The sequence below is a fragment of the Labrus mixtus genome, chromosome 6, assembly GCF_963584025.1.
Source record: "Labrus mixtus chromosome 6, fLabMix1.1, whole genome shotgun sequence".
NCBI lineage: Eukaryota > Metazoa > Chordata > Actinopteri > Labriformes > Labridae > Labrus > Labrus mixtus.
Window position 1 is genome coordinate 7,084,957 of NC_083617.1, and position 19,262 is coordinate 7,104,218.

The 19,262-nt window shown below is 40.1% G+C and overlaps 1 protein-coding gene and 1 long non-coding RNA gene across 4 annotated transcripts in view; one reads left to right on the forward strand and one right to left on the reverse strand.

Annotated features, from left to right (window-relative positions):
• abcc2 (ATP-binding cassette, sub-family C (CFTR/MRP), member 2) overlaps window positions 1-19,262 on the forward strand; it is a 31,324-nt gene that overhangs the window by 7,027 nt on the left and 5,035 nt on the right. Inside the window, exons 9-28 of one of the 3 annotated variants that reach the window (XM_061039746.1) lie at window positions 474-651; window positions 1,303-1,557; window positions 3,329-3,394; window positions 3,693-3,830; window positions 3,934-4,080; window positions 4,161-4,245; window positions 5,034-5,100; window positions 5,219-5,345; window positions 6,530-6,706; window positions 7,577-7,744; window positions 10,245-10,428; window positions 11,596-11,731; window positions 11,842-11,938; window positions 12,041-12,260; window positions 15,815-15,969; window positions 16,618-16,773; window positions 16,915-17,114; window positions 17,243-17,369; window positions 17,500-17,601; window positions 18,765-18,908. In XM_061039746.1, coding sequence (XP_060895729.1) covers window positions 474-651; window positions 1,303-1,557; window positions 3,329-3,394; window positions 3,693-3,830; window positions 3,934-4,080; window positions 4,161-4,245; window positions 5,034-5,100; window positions 5,219-5,345; window positions 6,530-6,706; window positions 7,577-7,744; window positions 10,245-10,428; window positions 11,596-11,731; window positions 11,842-11,938; window positions 12,041-12,260; window positions 15,815-15,969; window positions 16,618-16,773; window positions 16,915-17,114; window positions 17,243-17,369; window positions 17,500-17,601; window positions 18,765-18,908 — 2,929 coding nt within the window. The remainder of the gene's footprint in view (window positions 1-473; window positions 652-1,302; window positions 1,558-3,328; window positions 3,395-3,692; window positions 3,831-3,933; window positions 4,081-4,160; window positions 4,246-5,033; window positions 5,101-5,218; window positions 5,346-6,529; window positions 6,707-7,576; window positions 7,745-10,244; window positions 10,429-11,595; window positions 11,732-11,841; window positions 11,939-12,040; window positions 12,261-15,814; window positions 15,970-16,617; window positions 16,774-16,914; window positions 17,115-17,242; window positions 17,370-17,499; window positions 17,602-18,764; window positions 18,909-19,262) is intronic. The other 2 variants (XM_061039748.1, XM_061039747.1) reach the window with 2 other exon arrangements.
• Window positions 10,569-11,036, reverse strand: LOC132975289 (uncharacterized). Its single transcript, XR_009673254.1, has 2 exons — window positions 10,867-11,036; window positions 10,569-10,760 (listed from the first exon to the last, which is right to left on the reverse strand). It is a non-coding gene; the product is annotated as an uncharacterized LOC132975289 (long non-coding RNA).

Below are 19,262 nucleotides of genomic sequence, written 5' to 3' on the forward strand. Positions count from 1 at the left end.
GCTATGCACTTTACTGTTGACCGTTTTATTGATCCTGTTTTGAAATGATTTCATTGTTCCTTGTAAACAACACTGAACCTGCTTAATTACGCCATCTAACTGTCCCTGAGGCTGGCTTTGTTTTTGCTGCTCTTCTTTGTTTTACTCAGTCAGCATTCAATCATTAACTCAGGGTCGATACATCATGCTATTTTTTCCCCTTTTTACACGTGTTGACCTGGGCCTCAACCAATTCTACAGTATGCCAAGCGCCTCTTTTAGGCTCCTAATATGACATTCTACGGCCTTGTGAACCATTCACTACTAATTTCTTGCTTAGCATTAACATGAGATGATAACAACAGGGTCTCAGAGAGGAGGGGAAAGGCAAAGTAAATAGGACACAAAACAGAGGGGAGCATGATTGTGTGAAAAAAAAGTTAGATTAAAGAATGATTAATCCAATAGTTGAGCTATCCTTTTCTTTTTCCTAGGTTGATGATCTCCTTCACTCATGACAAAACCAGGCACACCTGGGAGGGATATGTGTACGCAGTGCTGCTCCTTGTGGTGGCTATTCTGCAGTCTCTGTTCCTTCAGCAGTACTTCCAGCGCTGCTTTGTTCTAGGGATGAAGGTCCGCACTGCCATAATGGCTGCCGTGTATAAAAAGGTAAACGAGGAGCATCACAAGGACATCTTCATAGTTAACCTCGTGCAAAGTTAAAAACAAAAACATGGAAAGGGTTAAGAGAAATGAACTGTACTGTTCAACATAAAAGCGGGGAAAAGTTATCATCTCTGTATTCAAGAGGTTGCATGATAATGACTTACTATTCATGAATACTTCTCAACTTGATTTATATAGTACCTTTCAGACAAACATGCAGCCCATTGTTCATTACACATGCCTAGTGGATTATGTCATAAGCTCAATGTTAACATGATTATTTAAATGATGGGCGCTTTGTGGATGTCAGTGCAGATTTGCATATTTTTCTGTAATTTGCATTTGTACATTCTTATTACACCTTCGAGCTGTATGAGCAACCTTCGTCAACCTGTTATTACCACAGAACAGGGAAACATTTCTGTGTGAGCCTGTCACTGACGTAGCCTGTAAGATTTTTTCAATTTCATCATTATCTCATCATCATTATCACCCGCTCTACCATTAATGTGTTGAATCTAGGCGTTCTGGTGATGGATTAATAGATGTTCTTTCAATAGGGAGAAGCAAAAAAAGTATCAACCAATTAGCCCTCTTTTGCTTCTTTTCCATTCCCCCTCTCACTTACAAACTCATCTTTCTCCCTTCTCTAAGGCGTTGGTGGTGTCAAATGACGTTCGTAAAGAGACAACAGTTGGGGAAACGGTGAACCTGATGTCAGCCGATGCCCAGCGATTCAACGATGTGACAAACTTCATCCACCTGCTGTGGTCCTGCCCTCTGCAGATCATCCTATCTATAGTTTTCCTGTGGCTGGAGTTAGGACCCTCTGTGCTGGCAGGACTGGCGGTGATGGTGCTCATGGTGCCTATTAATGGTCTCCTAGCCACTAAGGCCAGAAAGCTCCAGGTAGGCTAAAGCGGGCACACACGGGATAGTTTTTGCACTGTTAGTGTAAGTTAGTGTGCGGTGTACTCAGAGGATGATACACTATCAATTTTAAATCTTCATCTTAATTCCTGTGTAAAATACTTAACCTTCCTTTTTAGAAAAAAGATAACATTGATGACGTTAGAAATACTGTGCACTGATATTGGAAACAGTTAACCAGAATTTACCTGGACACAACTGTAAAGGTGGTCAAATGTTAGTAAAAAAAAAATCCCAATTTACACACATTTATTCAGTTCTTGTATGTTTGTTTACCAGAGTTCTTTGCCTTGATGAGAGTTCCTTATTACATATCTCTGGTGTCCACTTAAGCTTAAATGTATTCCTCGTCACAACTATTTCTTGGCTCTGTTTACTGAACTCTTAAAGGCACAGTATGTAAATCCCGCCACAAGGGGGCTCCAAATCAATAAAACAACAATAAAAGATGACGTCAAGGCTGGTGGGGAATCATGGGAGTTATTCTCTCTGCTATCCCCCCTAATGATAACGGAATCCGAGTTGACCGTAGTCAAGTCGACTGAGCGAAACAGACCTGAGGAAGAGAACGTGTTCACTGATGAGCCAATGTATCCAAGTATAATTTACATGACGTTTTTTAATCACAGCAGCACATACAGCAACAGTACGGCAGCTTTCAGTAGCAGCTCTTGCCTCTTTATGTAGAAGTCTTTGACTTAACATCCGGTGTTTCCACGGCAACGATAAGCATAACGTGTCTTGTCGTCCCGTTACAACTATAGCATTACGGATTTCTCAGGCCTTGATAACTAGTGGAAATATTTGAAGTCATGTAAGTACTCAACAACAAAAAAACATAGGTTTAGTACATTTTTAATTAATTTAGATATTTCAATGTAAACATTGAAATAAAATTCTACATATTTTTTTGATATCCTTTATTAATCCCTGAGGGAAAATATTGTACGTTTAAATAATGTCCATTTTTACTGATCATTTAAATAAACGGTCTCATCTTAACTGCTTTTGCATTCAGGTTAGATGCACATTAATTTGAATTATTCAAAGCGAAATGTAAACAATAATAATGGCTGTGGTCTAAAACTCGTATCAGCCAATATTCCACGTATTAAAAAAAACAGTTTGCTTTAACAAAAGCAACGTATGAAATAAAAATGCAGCTATTAAGCCACACTCCATTTGCCAAGATGACATAGTTTTCCATTTGTAACAAGACATTACCGTAATTACAACCTGTCTGCAAATGGAAGACAGAAGCACAGTGGCGTGATATCGCTCCTATGAAGAACAAGAAAGCATTGCGTCACCACAGCGCTGTTTTGTAACATAATATATATAACATCTTTCTAATATAATTAAGCTCTAACTGTATGTGTGTGCATTTCTTGTTCTTAGCATTTTATAAAGTCTACTTCAAATCTTCTTCATACTGAATGTGTTCTTTGGCACCACAGTTGTTTAGTTGTGAACCATGAGTGCATAACAGACACTTTTTCTCAGCACATTGATACGTTTGTGCGGACATATTCTTAAAGCCAGTTTTTATTTTTTTACGCGGAAGATGTTTCCAAAGAGCCATTGGGCAGCTTTTGAAAGCTTTGAGTGCACTTTATTTAACATAAACTTAATGCTAATAAATAACATTTATTCCTGGTTATAGTATTTCTTGTTATTTTTCTGTATTATCTGTTGGACATGGGTTAGAAAAGAGAGAGCTACAGTGATTTGCTAACGTATATCTTTTCAGGTAGAAAACATGAAGTACAAGGACCAGCGACTGAAAATCATGAATGAAATACTGAATGGGATCAAGGTGAGAACTCATTTTACATTTTTTTTGGTTAATAGGCACTAAGTCTTGCAAAGCCATCACCACTGCTTTTATGTAAGAAAATCAACTATAATGGACCTGAGTCTTCCTCAGACAAAAAGTGTTTTGCCTCAGGAAAGGGTAGGGTCAGAGTGCTTTCTATTATACTGCATCCTCCACTTGCGGTTTATTGACACTAACTGCATAAGGTTTAATGCTGTTCCCTTTGTTCCCCCACCCTTCCTTTTCCGTATTTTCCACAATGCCCTCTTCCCCCTCCTCATCTTTGTCCTCGAACCAGATTCTGAAGCTGTATGCATGGGAGCCTTCTTTCCAGACTCAAGTAGAAGACATAAGGGGGGAAGAACTGAAGGTCATGAGGAAATTTGCCTACCTAACATCGGTCTCCACATTTGTCTTCAGCTGTGCTCCGGCTCTGGTGAGTCCCCTGAAGGAGCCTTGTAAAAAAAAAACTGAGAGGGAGCAAAGTGAAAAACAGTCTTTAATTCTCTTTTCTTTCACACTGACTTTTTTTTCTTCAGGTTTCTCTCGCCACATTTGCAGTGTTCGTAGGTGTGAGTCCAAACAACGTGTTGACAGCTGAGAAGGCCTTCACCTCCATCTCTCTTTTTAACATCCTCCGATTTCCCCTGGCCATGCTGCCCATGCTTATTGCTGCCATCGTGCAGGTACGGACACAACAACATGCTCTACACAAGCATTTCAAACCTGCACTGAAAGCTCACTAAACTTTTCTCTGACATTTCAGACCTCAGTGTCCAGAAAGCGTCTGGAGAAGTTTCTAGGAGGCGATGACCTTGAAAGTGATATTATTCGTCATGACCCAAGTTTTGGTACGTTCACTATCAGCATTTACACCTTTACTCAGGGTCCAGAATTAGACTCACCAGTCAGGGCGGTCGATTTAGGATAAAAAATCCACCAGCCAATCATTTTCTTAGCAGCCACAATAGAGAAATAAATAATTTGTAAGGTTGCTAATATGCACACGTACTTTCTATATGGTTAGCCTTACTCAAAACGGGCGCATAGCGGGGCATGGTCTATCATCGGCACAAGTTGCTATGCAAGCGAAATGATAGTGAGGAAAGTAGCTTGTTTTTGAATACACAATGTATCTGTCTGCTGCTGAGGAGGAGGAGATAAGCAGCAAAGAAGAAGAGGGCTTTGGTTAATGAAGTCCTCAGGGCACGACAGGATTTTGATGGAGTTTGTGATCTGATCGCTGCGCCCAAGTTGAACTATTTTTAACTTCCACACGGACAGCACACGCTCAGTTATGCCCTTGCAATGTGCAACACATTGTCAGTGAAGGGGTTTATGTGTGCTGACATTCAGACATCATAGGAGCAGGAGAAAGAAGCTGCAGCTTCACCAAAATGTAGTAAAAAGCTTAGCATAGTGATTTTGTATTTCATTAATATTTTGGCACAAATAATTACCCACCATGTAGCTTATAGCCCTCTGACGTTTATGCGCCAAACAGAACATTTTTCCACATTTGGTTCTGAGTGGGAGTTAATTCTGATCCCTGCTTGCGCCTCTACTTGGGTTGTTTGTAAATGAGTTCATAGGTTTTCTCCTTCTTTCTGAGTTGATTTCTCTTCTTTTTAACCATCAGACACTGCTGTTAGCGTCAGTGACGGTTCATTCGCCTGGGAAAGAGAAGCTGAGCCCCTGCTGAAAAAGTATGTTTGTTGTGTCAAATACAAAATGACGCTTAATTCCTTGTGGCTGCAACGCATTTGGTGTTTTCCCTCTGTAATGTGTACGCTTATGGACATCTTTTGTGTGTGTGTTTGCCAGTGTGTCCTTGGATATCAAGCCAGGTCGGTTGGTAGCAGTAGTGGGAGCTGTGGGCTCAGGAAAGTCTTCACTCATATCAGCCCTTCTGGGAGAGATGCACGCAACAAAAGGGTTTATCAACATCAAGGTGACACCTTATTTCTATTACCAAACAAATAGAGGGTTTAGTTAACCAGGGTTTTTATTGTGCAAAACATTCTTCAAGGTCTTAATTAAAATGGCTCCTTTCAAACCAAGTGTGTGCAGAATATGAATGAGCCATAATTAATAATCACTGCAGAGCACGGTCATTATTTATTATTTGCAGATTTCATCAGGATGTTTTCCCATTTCTGTTTTTCTGGTTCTTTTGCCTTGACTGAATGTTCAACATAATACAAATACTAATTCTATGCAGCTGTGGTAACAATCTTTGAGGATTCAAATATAAAACATGTATAGCCTAAAAAGTTAGTTTCATCATGGTTCCTCAGGAATACAAGTTATGAAACAACAGAACTCTTAATGCACAACAGACAAAACCTGCATGTTTCAAGCTGTACTGGAGCAGAGTAAATCGTTGTTTTTTCCCAGAGTCTTAAAATAGGTTTTCATGGTCTCCTGTATTTGTGGAAGTAGACTTTGTGAAAGAACTGTAAGCCAGTAGATCACATTTTCTCCTCATCTTTCTGTATCCCATGAGACACAGAGAGACAAGGAGAGAATTGTCTCTTTACTGCTGTGGCTCAGGAGATAGAGTAGGTTCGTAAATGATTCCAGGGTCAGCTATTTGAAAGGCACTACCTAAGTGCAGCCCATTTAAAATGTCATAGAATTACAAACCCATTTATTACAAATCTATTTGACCCTATCTTACTACATTCTTGCGCTTGGGATCTTTTCATTCCAAATAAATGTTGGTGGATCGCTGATCTTGTCCTGTGCAGGCAGAAGCCGTGTTTCTGACAAAGACATCTCGTCCTTCTTTTAACAGTCAAATGTATCACTAATTGTAATTTTTTTTAAATTGGAGAATGTAAACAAAGGCTGTTTTGGCAAAGGGCTGTTGAACGCTGAGTCTGACACCTACCTGTTGGAAGCATTAAAAGGGTGTAAGAAGTGTGTTCCTGGAGAATTAGGTTTATCATAGAGACATTAGTAAACACTGCTGCACAGTGTGAAGTCTATCTGCTGACAGATGTAGTTGAACAAAGCTTTCTAACCTTTTCTTTAAAAAAGATGTACTGATTATTTCCCCTTTCAACTAGTATGGAGTGAGGTTTGAATGAGGTCTTGCATGAATACCCTCTTTTTACTTTCATATCTTTCCAGGGGTCCCTCGCCTATGTGCCACAGCAAGCCTGGATCCAAAATGCCACTCTGAAGGATAATATCCTGTTTGGCTCTCCCCATGAGGATAGGAAGTTTGAGGAAGTGATAGAGGTCTGTGCTCTGGGCCCTGACCTGGAGCTTCTACCTGGAGGTATCCTGACTGAGATCGGAGAGAAAGTAAGATTCAAAGATTGGGAGGATTCTTCAAAAATAAACATGGGAGTTAATAATAATACATTTTACTTCTCATTTTAAACAAATAATTAATAGAAACAAAAAGTAATTCCCTTATCTCTTGTGAACATATCCTGGATGTTCAAAAGGGACAAAAACACAAGGAAAACTATGATGAATTCATAATATATAAAATCATTGTAGTTTTGAGAATTTGATAATGCCTTTCCCTACAACTATGTCTCTATGACAGATGTAACTATAAAAAAGAAATCCTTACTACACCGATGCACCCAGTATACATTGGTTGTCCTACTGTTTTGATTTTTTTTTAAAAACGTTTTCTCAAGATTATGTTAATTAGAATAGATATACTTTGTAGTACCTAAGGAGCATTTACCTTAAGTAATAGTGCAAACGAAAGCTAATCAGCTCAGTGCAAATTGATGCAACATAACATTATAAGAACAGGGCTGATGGTATGATCTCTAGTTAAAAATGGTGTGCCACATGGCTTGGTCTTGGGACCACTGTTATTTAGATTTTTACATTTAGATCTAGAGAAAAAGACTCTGAACCTGCCTTCTACTGTAACGTCTCAGGGTGATGTGACAACTGTGGCTTACCAGCTACTTGGAAGTATTACGTTGATGATAATTTATTACACAAATATATGCACCCTTGGATAAAAAAAGGATAAACGTAGCTAAAATATTTGAAATATTGTAAGCATAATCTTTAAAACCTAATATTTTTTGTGCTTATTTTTCCTCTCCTCTCCTCTCCTCTCCTCTCCTCTCCTCTCGTCTCGTCTCGTCTCCTCTCCTCTCCTCTCCTCTCCTGTCCCTCTCCTCTTCCTCTTCCTCTCCCCAGGGCATCAACCTCTCAGGGGGTCAGAAGCAGCGTGTGAGCCTGGCTCGTGCAGCCTACAGTGAGGCTGATATTTATCTGTTAGATGACCCATTGTCTGCTGTGGACTCTCATGTGGGAAAACATCTCTTTGATAAACTGATTGGACACAATGGGATACTCAAAAACAAGGTTTGTGCTCAGCTGACATCAATGCAGTTATCAGTACTTAACGATTTATTGCAAAGGCACAGCTATTTGCATTTGTTATTAATCACAGCAACTTGTAAATGTGTTGGGAACATGCAGTGCAGGATATTCATTTTAATAAATTAGAGAAGTGCTGATTTGTCAGGTTGGTCAGGGACATGTCCTGTCATGACATGTCCATCCCTACCTCCCTCTTCCCCCAAAAAAGGAAAGAGTTGAATCTCTGTCATTTGTCTTTCCAAGTTCATTACAGTCGAGATAGCAGGAGAGACAAAAACATAAAAACTAATAAAAGATATATCCATCTGTGTCTACATTTTGTTGATCATAACCATAGACTTTATATTTAAAATCAGAGCTATTGTGACTAACAGTAGGCATGGGGGCTCTGCATCCTTGCATATGCAACAATTGGTGCTTTTTTTCAGCAAGGTCAAACTCTCTGCTACTTTCAAAAATGAGTTTAAAGAAAATTGCGACCCTTACGTACAAAGCACGTGGTGTGTGGTGTTCTTTTCTTGTACAAGAGGAGGGCAAAAAGAGCAGAGGAAAGTGGCGGCCACTGTGGTGCTGCAGCACAGGCTTGTTAATTTTCCCTCTTATATCACCTGACGACCACAAGAAAAGTTGAGATATTGGGATAAACAGCGAGTTTTGGGGACTTGGGACCCATATGTATGAGTCACAACTGTGATGGGTAGTAGAAACCGGTACTCTTTGGTACCTGCACGTGATTGGTTGGTACCAATAGTACCGTTAACCTCATGGACAAACGGTGCTCTGTCGGCCAAACAGCTGACTAGTCATGCTATTACATGTGTATTCTTTCTCTTGTTGAGTCTGTTGAAATTGTTTGGATTAACAAGTTGTGACCCGCTTTTTCTTTACAATTTAGAAGCACGCCTCTCTGTTTCAAATCAATATACAGCATTACAACGAGGTCTGTCTGTGGCAACCTTGGTGCGTCTGTGTGCAGAGGCTCAGCTGAGAGTGCAGACTTCAGTGTTTGATTGATATGAGCAATATCTTTGAAGGAAAGGAGGCAGCTACGTGACGCATTGTCTGCTTCAAAAAATACTTTTCCAATAATAGATATGTGTACGTGCTCGATGAATGACCAAATCAATGAACTACCTTTACATACCACATCACATGTGTTGAGGTAAAATGATAAGTGGGTGACTGTTATCAAATATTTATTTTCTACTGCTAATAATACAGATCATCCATACGTCACTCAGTCACTGTTAACAGGTCGATGCTGTTCAGCTGTTCTTTAACTTTGATGATATACCTGAGGGTTTATACCAACAGAGCAGGCTTCAGGATTTAATGACAGCTGACTGCTTTTTAATATCATGTGTGCTCCTCTGTACAAATGCAATCAGACTCTCTCTCGCACTCTCTCTCTCTCTCTCTCTCGCTCTCTCTCTCGGCCCAGGGGAGAGCATCACCTCTTGATATCATATTATTGCGTTGATATTCAACACCTGTTTGCTTTGAGTAGAATGGTGATCTAATTTGATTACTTCAACGTTTTTCAGGTGATAGAAAAGCTCCAACGTACCGCGAGACCCATCAAATGGCACATTGAAGACTCTTACATATTGATAGCCTTATAAATTAGTACTAACAAGGTATAACCATACAAGCGCTTACACTAACATGATAATTCCCAGGGATACTTTATCTGTCTGGGAAGTGAATTAAAATGGTATATACGTCCATAGTGGATCAACATGTACTTAAGTAGTCAGAATGATTGTCAGAGAATCTTTGGCGCTTGAACTCTACAGGGAGACAGGGTGATTGAAGATGTCTGCCCTGAGCGGCAACAAGATCTATCCCCCCCTAGAGTCCAGACACTGGTGGTGGAGGTGTTACCGGATGATGTCGTCTGGGTTGATGCGATGAAGAAGTTGATTAAACTGCGAAGGCTGGGGGTTGACCGGACGATGGCTGATGATGTCATCTGGGGCTGTTGGGATGAAGGAAGTGATGAAACTGCGAAGGCTTGGTGGCGATGGGGAGGTGGAGGGTCGCTCGTAACGATGGCATGAATGAACTAGTGGAAGAGAAAGCCATTTTTAAAAAGAGACAGCAGCAATGTGATAGGCTAACAATGAGGGAGTGGAGCAGTGCTATTGGATAGATGTGACCAGGTGATGATTACGAGAAGTAATGAGTGAGCATGCGTGGAGGAGTGATTTGACATGGTAGGAGAATAAACAATAAAACGAGTCTGCAAAATATAGTCTTCCTGTCTGAACTCTAGCTAGAGCTACATTTAGCTGATCCCATACACACACACACAGGAGCAAGTGATCCACTCCAGGTGTGCACCTGGGGGGAATAATTAAAGCTTCAGAACCATTCTATAGGCCTAAGGGTGTAAAAAGAAGAGAATATACTGTCATCTTTCAGTGTTTGAAATAAATGATAATTTTACAGCTGATGGCAAACCGTGTCTTTGTCTGTGCAGACTCGTATCCTGGTAACTCATGGAGTGAACTTCCTGCCGTACGTGGATGAAATAGTGGTTCTGGTGGATGGAAAGGTCTCTGAGGTTGGATCCTATAAGAGCCTTCGTGCCAGCAAAGGAGCTTTCTCCGAATTTCTAGACATATATGCCAAAGAACAAAGGAATCAGAACCATTCAGAGTCAGGTAATGATACCTTTTCTTTCTGCATAATGGACAAAAACTGCACTTATGCTGCACACTGTAACTAGGCGTCTGCATATGATAAACTGTATGTTACGACCAGTGAATTTAGGACCCAGATGCAGGACACATACACAGAGGGGTTGATTGGTAATGAGGTTTATTGTGGCAAATAGAGATGAAGATGGGTTGAAGATTCTGGAGGTTAGCAGAGTGAAGGGGACGAAGGCTGACCAGACCAGAGTAGGAGTGTGAGTGTGGCTGAGCAGTTTTGAGTCCAGAGAGCAGGTTGAGGCAGATGGCTGGGCAGGAAGGCAGGTGGGTGAATGGTGATCCTGAAGCAAAGGAAAAACAGGGTGAGACTCAAAAACCAAAACAAGCACAAAAGATTAATTTCAAACGTTTTTTCAAAATCTTAATTTAGCCTGAGCCGTAGTCTACCGCAGTAGTTGATACAACGATCTGGCGATGAGTGGATGGAGAGCCGGGGTATATATACTGCTGAGTTGATGAGGAGATGGAGAGCTGGTGTGCAGGTGAGAGCAGGTGAAAGGAATGAACCTCAATCAGGAGGGAGCCAGAGTGAGAGAGCCATGACACTATAGGGTAGCAAAATCTGGAAACACTGCAAAAACTCAAGTCTAATCAAGTTTATTCTCTTGTTTTGAGTTAAAAATCTCTCATTGCATTTATTAAAATCCAAATTCACCTGACAGATCCAGATAATCATCTGATTGCAAGATATAAAAAGCAAAACATTTGAAGTGTTTCAAGTGTTTCCAAATGAGATACACTACCTTAATTAGTTGGTATATCGCATGGCAAGACACAAAGAAGTCAAACGTGCTCACCACGTAGGTATATATATTGTTACTAATAGTAATCATTCAGGCCTTATGTTTTGACTTTGATATCTTGTAATAAGATGTTTATCTGGACTAGCAGATGAATCTGGCTTATAATAAGTATAATGAGATATTTTAACGAGAAATAAACTTGGTATGATTGTGGTTTTTGCAGTGTATATATGTTGCATTGAAGTTTATCTCTTTTTGTATAAAAAATTGTGTTTTCAATATGATTGAAAGAAGTTGAATGGAGATAATTCATTTCAATGTAATGTTTTGCAGGTGTGAAAGAAATAATGTGAATGTTCCCATGTTTTTTCAGAAGGTTCAAGGGACACCACAGATATAGAGCTCATCCCCGAAAGAGATGACGCTCAGCCAGACTCTCCTTTGGAGGACACTGTATCCGCGACCCTGAAGAGAGAAAACAGTATCCGCCGAAGCCAACGTAACGGCAGGTTAGAGATCACTGGCAGTGAAATAGATAAACAGCATATGTAACTGGCTCATGAGCAAGACACCTCTCTAAACAAAACGTCAATTTATTATGTTTTGTCCTTTTTTCTAGTGTCAGGCTAAGAAAAAATAGTTCTTTAAAAAAACCTGAAGCTGAGTTAAATAAAGGCCAGAAGCTTATTGAGAAGGAAACTATGGAAACAGGACAGGTAATTATGCTTTTAATCTGCTTTATATATAGCAGATATATTCTCGTTCTTAACAGTAGAAATCTCTTCCTGAGCATTTTGTCTTCTCTTTCGGATGTCCAGGTGAAGTTCTCAGTGTATATGCAGTACATGCGCGCCATGGGATGGGGATATACCATCACTGTCTTCGTCGTTTACATCATCCAGAACATCGCTTTCATTGGTCAGAACCTGTGGCTTAGTGACTGGACCAATGATGCAGTGGACTACTTCAACATTACATACCCTGACTGGAAGAGGGACACCAGGGTGGGAGTGTTTGGAGCTCTCGGAATCGCTCAGGGTAAATGAACAGTTCAATTTACTTTCTTTCTTTCTTTCTTCCTTCGAGGTAATTTAATGAAAAACAGTAGAAGCATGTAACTACCCATGGAACCACACTTAAAATGTATTTTTAGTGCAAACTAAACATGTTTACTGGTGATCTTTGAAAGCCGACTCAGGCATTTGGACGAAGCTAACTGCTAATGTTTTTGGTAAACAAACCGACTCCACAAATTTGACAAAGAAATAGAGAGCGGTATCAAGTTACTCCTCTAAATGTCACTGACGATAAGAATAAGACCATTTAAAGGAGCAATGTGTTACTCTGACACCTAGTGTTTAAAATGGGTACTGCAGTCCAAATTCAAAACATTGGAGAGAGCTGTCTCCACCTGCCCCCCCCCCCCCTCCTCCCTTGGTAGCATCAGAGGTTGCCATGTCACGGACACTGAAGCTTCAGTGTTTAGCCAGCTCTGCATCAGTCTTGAAATCTTTCTGCGTTCTAACCTCTCTCCATATTTCAGAGTCATCTCTGATATGTATCCTTGTTTTACCATATTTCTGGACATAGGAGCTTTTTTAGGAAAATGTTGAGGCTTTTTAAGTCGGGTAGAATCAGTCATATCTAAACCAGTTCACTTACCCGCTTCCATTGCTGCAACACCTGTTGGTTAGCTGTGATAACTGGTCTCATCTGGCAAATTGAGGGGCGCCCAAAACGGCCCTGTGGGGGTGCCTTAAATCCACCTACCTCCTCTGGTCAAAACAAAAAGAAACCATTCAGGACCAGAATCTAAACTAAGGAGGAAGACATACTGGCCGCTGCGTTGTTGACAGAGAAGCCAGCACTTCAACATAGCATGTTTCATTAATGTCTAATTACATTTTATCATTTCATACAATAGATATCTTACATATTGGTCCTTTACATTTTTTTTAACTATTCCTTTAATCATATGCTTTGTTACATGTTTCAATTTGTATTTAAATCTTACTGTCCTCACTCACAGGATACACTTTGTCAGAATATTTCAAAAAGTGTTTTTTTAATGCAGCAGCTTGAAATAGAGTAAGACAAAACCACATAGCAGGACCAAATCTCAAAGAACAGCACAATAGATGAGAAGAAGTGAAGACGTGCTGCTGCCATGTTAGCAGAAATCTTCCAAACTGTTGACAGCATTTGTCATGTTTAAATCACTTCCTGAGCTTCCTGACTTCTGCTGATTTCCCAAAAGGTTTGAGGGTCCGTGTTAAATTCAAGATTGAGTCATCTGTAATGACACATACGTTGCAATTCGTTCCTCTTTCATTTAAAAGGGAGCTCTTTTCTTTGAGGGGAAATTATATATAACTGCTACCACGGAAGAAAAAGTACAATGTGCATGAATACACTTTTGGAGACATTGAGTACAGAAGACTGAATCCACGTTTTCTTCATCTTTCAGTAGAGTTGCTGGATCAAATGGAATCTACTTTCTGTATATTAAATGGTAAATCATACAACAGGACTGGCTAATATTTGAGCCAAGCCTTATTTGGATTTCACTGTATTCACTTGATTAGTTTGGGTCAGAATAGAAACAGAATTTGACTGTAATGTCTCACCATTCTGGTTGCTGTGGAGAACAAACAGACAAGGAGACACATCGGTATATAGTCCTCCAAGCAGGCAGCAGTTTGAACAGTTCAACCTGTGACTCATTCCCCACTCTCTCTGTCCCTGATTTCCAACTATAATGATCCTGTCTCTAAATAATCAATAATCCCAAAAAAAAACCACACAAAAAAGACTCATCCATGAGAAAGCACATGATAACATACTGTATATAAGAAACATACTAGCATTGCCACGTCTAAAACAATACATGATTCATTTGAGCATGGGTGTCTAAATTGAAGGACAGCATACTGCAGTGGATTACGCACAGTACAACTTTATGAAACACGGGGCTAAGAATGGGCAGCCCACAGTTCTGTCAGATGAAAGACTAAAAATACGGACACCTAAAGGTCACAAAACCATCACTGGCAGCACACTGTGACTCAAATTATAAACACTATATGCTCTCTGACAGTCGTCTATTGAACTATCTCATCTTCTGGCTGCTGGACAGCTATCTGCATAAAGAAATATTGACTAGGAAATATAGATCACCCCTTTGGAATAATTGATCTTCATAAACTTCAGCCGTAAGTCTCAGTGTGGGGATACCACACTGAGACTGAAGTTTAGCTGAAGTTTATGAAGCCGTCTCAAAGAAGTAGACAAGAGAAAGACTGCTCTTTTGCAGTTTTCCGTAACTCTTTTGGATAATGGTAATAAACCTTATGTTCAGCTGAATTAAACACCTGTTGCGATGACCTGTGTGGCTATATGCAGCCATAAAGCTTTCAGGTGATTACAGTACACCATGCTGCGTAAATACATAGGTGACTATGCTGGATTTAGTTTAAACAATCACCAACACTTTTACAGCAATCATGCATGACCGGTATAACAGCATTGAAGTTTTTCAGCAGTGTGAGTGTGCCTTATTTGTAACATTTGTCCCATTTTTTTAAAGCAGAAGACTGACATGTGCCTTATACCATATTTATATAGTTGATTTTACATTTCAGCAACAAGGAAGTTCATGGTGCCTCTCACAGGAGATCAAAAACATCATGACAAAAGACTACAGAAACACATTATAAGTGCGCTTTTAATAACTCTTAAAGGGGACATATTATGAAAAATCCCCTGTTACAGTGTATTTGGACATATATTTGGGTAACCTGGGTGTCTACCGACCCACAAAATGTGAAATAAACCTATCCAGTCCTTTGTTTGTGGTCTGCATAAATCTTTCAACACAGAGAAAAATGCTCCGTTTCAAATTTGCTCTCCTTGTGATGTCACAGTGGGATTCTGTTTAAAAAAAAAAAAAAAGAAAACTCCCCTCCCCTGGTATCTCCACCCATGGACTCCAACCCCAGCCTAGAGCAAAACTTCAGCGCAGGTCCCTCATTTTTATTCTCGCTACAGAGGAGTGATGTCTACTGGGAAAACTCAAAGGGGCGCTCATTGCATTTAAAGAGACACACACACCAAAACGGAGCGTTCTGAGAGAGCTGGTTTATACAGGGTCACAAACCTCCTCTGGTGTTTGATTCATGTTGTTATATTTTGACCAAAGCACAGCACAGATGTTTCCTTTAGACCACAGGGGGACTGTTTGAAAAGGTGGAAAAGGGGTATAATATCTCCTCTTTAATACAAGCCAATTCAAAGCCAACACAAGATCAAATAAAAACAGCTGAAACAGAAGGTCAAATATAATAAAACATAAAATGTAAGAGTGAAAAGTGCATTGATATATAATCAATAAAGTGTTCTTAAATAATTCAATGAAATAACTTGATAATAAGCAAGTTCAGTCTCTTTTCCCTGTAAGACAAATATTCATTGTGACATTTGGAGCTTCAATATATGAAGATAATAGCAGTAACTTATTTCCACTCATCTAAGATAACATTTCACTGTTTGACCGTGTATTCATATAAATTATAAACTCTCCCTTGTTCATGCAGGCCTCTTTGTGTTCCTCGGTACTCTGCTTCTGGCCAACGCTTCTGTCGCTGCATCTCGTATCCTGCATTCACGACTGCTCAACAACATGCTGCGAGTTCCGATGTTTTTCTATGACACGACGCCCATTGGAAGAGTGGTCAACCGCTTTGCAAAGGTAGGATCCCTTACTCACCTTTTTTATTCCTATTGAGGAATATGTCTTGTAATCATCATATTAATTATACATTTTATTTATAACGCAGTATATATTTAAAGGAAATCTCAAAGTGCTACAACTGGGATAAAACCATAAAAACAACAACTGAAGTCAGACAGGTCGAATCAGGCAGAGTTAAAAACCTGAGCATAAAACAATATCTAACAGCAATGGTTTAAGGGAATGATTTCAAGATGCAGAGAAATGAGAATTAAAACAAACCAACAAAATAACTGAGTGCCATGCTCTGCACGCTGAGGTGAAGCGGTGTAAGATCATCATGTTGACGTTTTTTTAAAATGTTTTCCTGTCTTTAATTTTTCGATTGAGACCTCTCAATAATTAACATTTTATGATTGTAACTTGAATACGTTTGCGTCAGGCGCTCAGAATGCCAGGATATATTAAAGCATTCATTTGACACTTCACTCTGTCAGACACCTCCCCCCCTCGGGTGTCCTCATCCACCAGGAAATTGGCATTTCAACATCACAGGTGTTAATAAAAAATGGTGACGTCGAGTGAGGTTGGATCTTTAATTAGGTTCTAGGTCACTTGAAATTAGATTAGAATAAAGACCAGCTTCTCCCATTGCTGCTCTTAAAGGACATATTCACAGTGGACGAGGCGATTCCACAGTCCTTCCGCTCCTGGCTGATGTGCCTGCTGGGCGTGCTGGGCACACTGTTAGTCATCTGTCTGGCCACTCCTTTCTTCACCATCATCATCATCCCGCTGGCTGTGGTTTACTTCTTTGTACAGGTAAGCATGAGATTTAAAAAACATGACCAGGGAAAAAAAGAAAACTAACATAAAGTTATGCAACTTAATAATAAAATAAGATTATCTAAATAAATCCTTCCTTTGCTCTGTGTTGATTTCCTCTCTTCTCTCTGCACCTAGCGCTTCTATGTGGCGACTTCAAGGCAGCTTCGTCGGCTGGACTCGGTGTCCCGCTCTCCCATATACTCACATTTCAGTGAGACTGTGTCAGGTCTGTCAGTAATCAGAGCCTACGGACATCAAGATCGTTTTCTCCAACACAATGAAAGCACTATAGATGAAAACCTGAAGAGTGTCTATCCGTGGATAGTGTCCAACAGGTCGGTTAAAGAACTCACTCACTCACTCACTCACTCACTCACAGAAAAATAATCAACAAATCAAAGCACATTGTTATTCTTTCATGGAAAAGATCACTTTTTTTTTCATGCTTGTGTTTGCTGTGCAGATGGTTGGCCATCCGTCTGGAGTTCCTTGGAAACCTGGTGGTGTTTTTCGCCGCTCTGTTTGCTGTTATTTCTAGAAAGTCCCTGGACAGCGGCCTCGTTGGACTTTCTATATCCTATGCCCTTAATGTTAGTGGCTCGTGCAGTCATCTCAAACACTGCAGAGCATTTTTATTGGAATTCTTGTATTATGATGCTTCAGGTGGTGAGAGTAATAACCTCAACGCTGCGCTCTTCTCTCCTCTATGTCCGTTTGTAGGTGACTCAGACCCTAAACTGGCTGGTGAGGATGACCTCAGAGTTGGAGACAAATATCGTTGCCGTGGAGAGAGTGAGCGAATACACAGAGATTGAGAATGAGGTTTGTTAAGTTGAAAGCTTTTCTCATAAAAACAAGCGACTCTGTGAACTTCACTGCATTTGCACATTTTACAAAACCCGTGAGAACTGTATAAAATTCCATCTTGTGGAGGGGTCTATGAAGAGTTCAAAAGGGAACTCTTTCAATACTGTAAAATCTACGTCTCTGTAAAAAAAACATCCCAGGGGAACCGTTGGAATTGTGCAAATTGAACACACAGTCTGTAAATTCAGCCACCAGGGGGCTCTCAATCAAAACAATAACAAAAGATTTGTCAGTAGGGAGTGATTCTCTCTGCTACTCCAACCCCACCCCTAATTAAAACGAACTCTCGAGTTGCCTTTAAAATGTTATGTTTTTTTGTGTTTTAAATTAACTTATTAATTTTCCATATCCTCTTTTATTTCATTTTCAAATCAGGATTTTGTTTCTGATGGGCTCTGCTTTTGATTTGAGTTCGTATTATACTGAACATTATGCATCTTTCTGTTCCATAATTCCTTCAATTCAAAGGGGACACTTATTTGGAGTGTACTCCCATTTTGTTTTGTGTTTTATATTTTTACCCATGTAGTGACCCAGTGGTGCAGTGCAGGATATACGCAGGTATACAGAGTATACCCACTTATTTTTCAGTCTCCATAGGGTATACCCACTTCTAAATCCCCTCTGATTCACACCAATGATTGAATGACAATATCCGTGCTATTTTGCTATTTTCTTTCTTAGGATGGTGAAGGGATGACCCTCTCCTGTCCCTACTGTCTCTAATTGGCTCATACGCACTTACTAAATAATCAAAAGGAGTCTTACATGTCACTGTTTATAACAGAGGCAGATACCTGATTCTTTAGGCACCACTACACCACTGTAGTGACCCACTGTAGTGTACAACGAGCACTTATGTGACCGAGCACAACACTTCTACTCTATTGTCTGCACATCTATAGCATATATATATATATAACTGGAACAGAAGATGCAATGTAGCTGCTGAAGGCTACTTTATAAAGAGATGCAATGACCTTTACATATTTACACATATCACTCTGTAAACAAGAAGAAAGGATGACCATCAGTCTTCTCTGGTTCAAAGCTTGAATCAGGAAGAGTTCTCATAGCTCGACATTTCCTTTCTAAAATGTGAACCTCTGTTTCTGCAGGCTAAGTGGGTGAGTGACACTCAGCCTCCAGAGAAGTGGCCCAAAGACGGAAGAGTTACATTTGAAGACTTCAAGGTCCGCTACAGACCTGGATTAGACCTGGTGCTGCATGGAATCAGCTGTGATATTCAGAGCAGTGAGAAGGTCTGTATATGGGTCTCTACATACCTACAGTACATGTTTGTTGGACTTTGTTCTGTAAAACTGAATTCAAAGGCTGAACATAAACCCCTACAAGCTGAACATAAACCCCTACATGCTGAACATAAACCCCTACATGCTGAACATAAACCCCTAAATGCTGAACATAAACCCCTACAAGCTGAACATAGACCCCTACATGCTGAACATAGACCCCTACATGCTGAACATAAACCCCTACAAGCTGAACATAAACCCCTACAAGCTGAACATAAACCCCTACATGCTGAACATAGACCCCTACAAGCTGAACATAGACCCCTACATGCTGAACATAAACCCCTACAAGCTGAACAT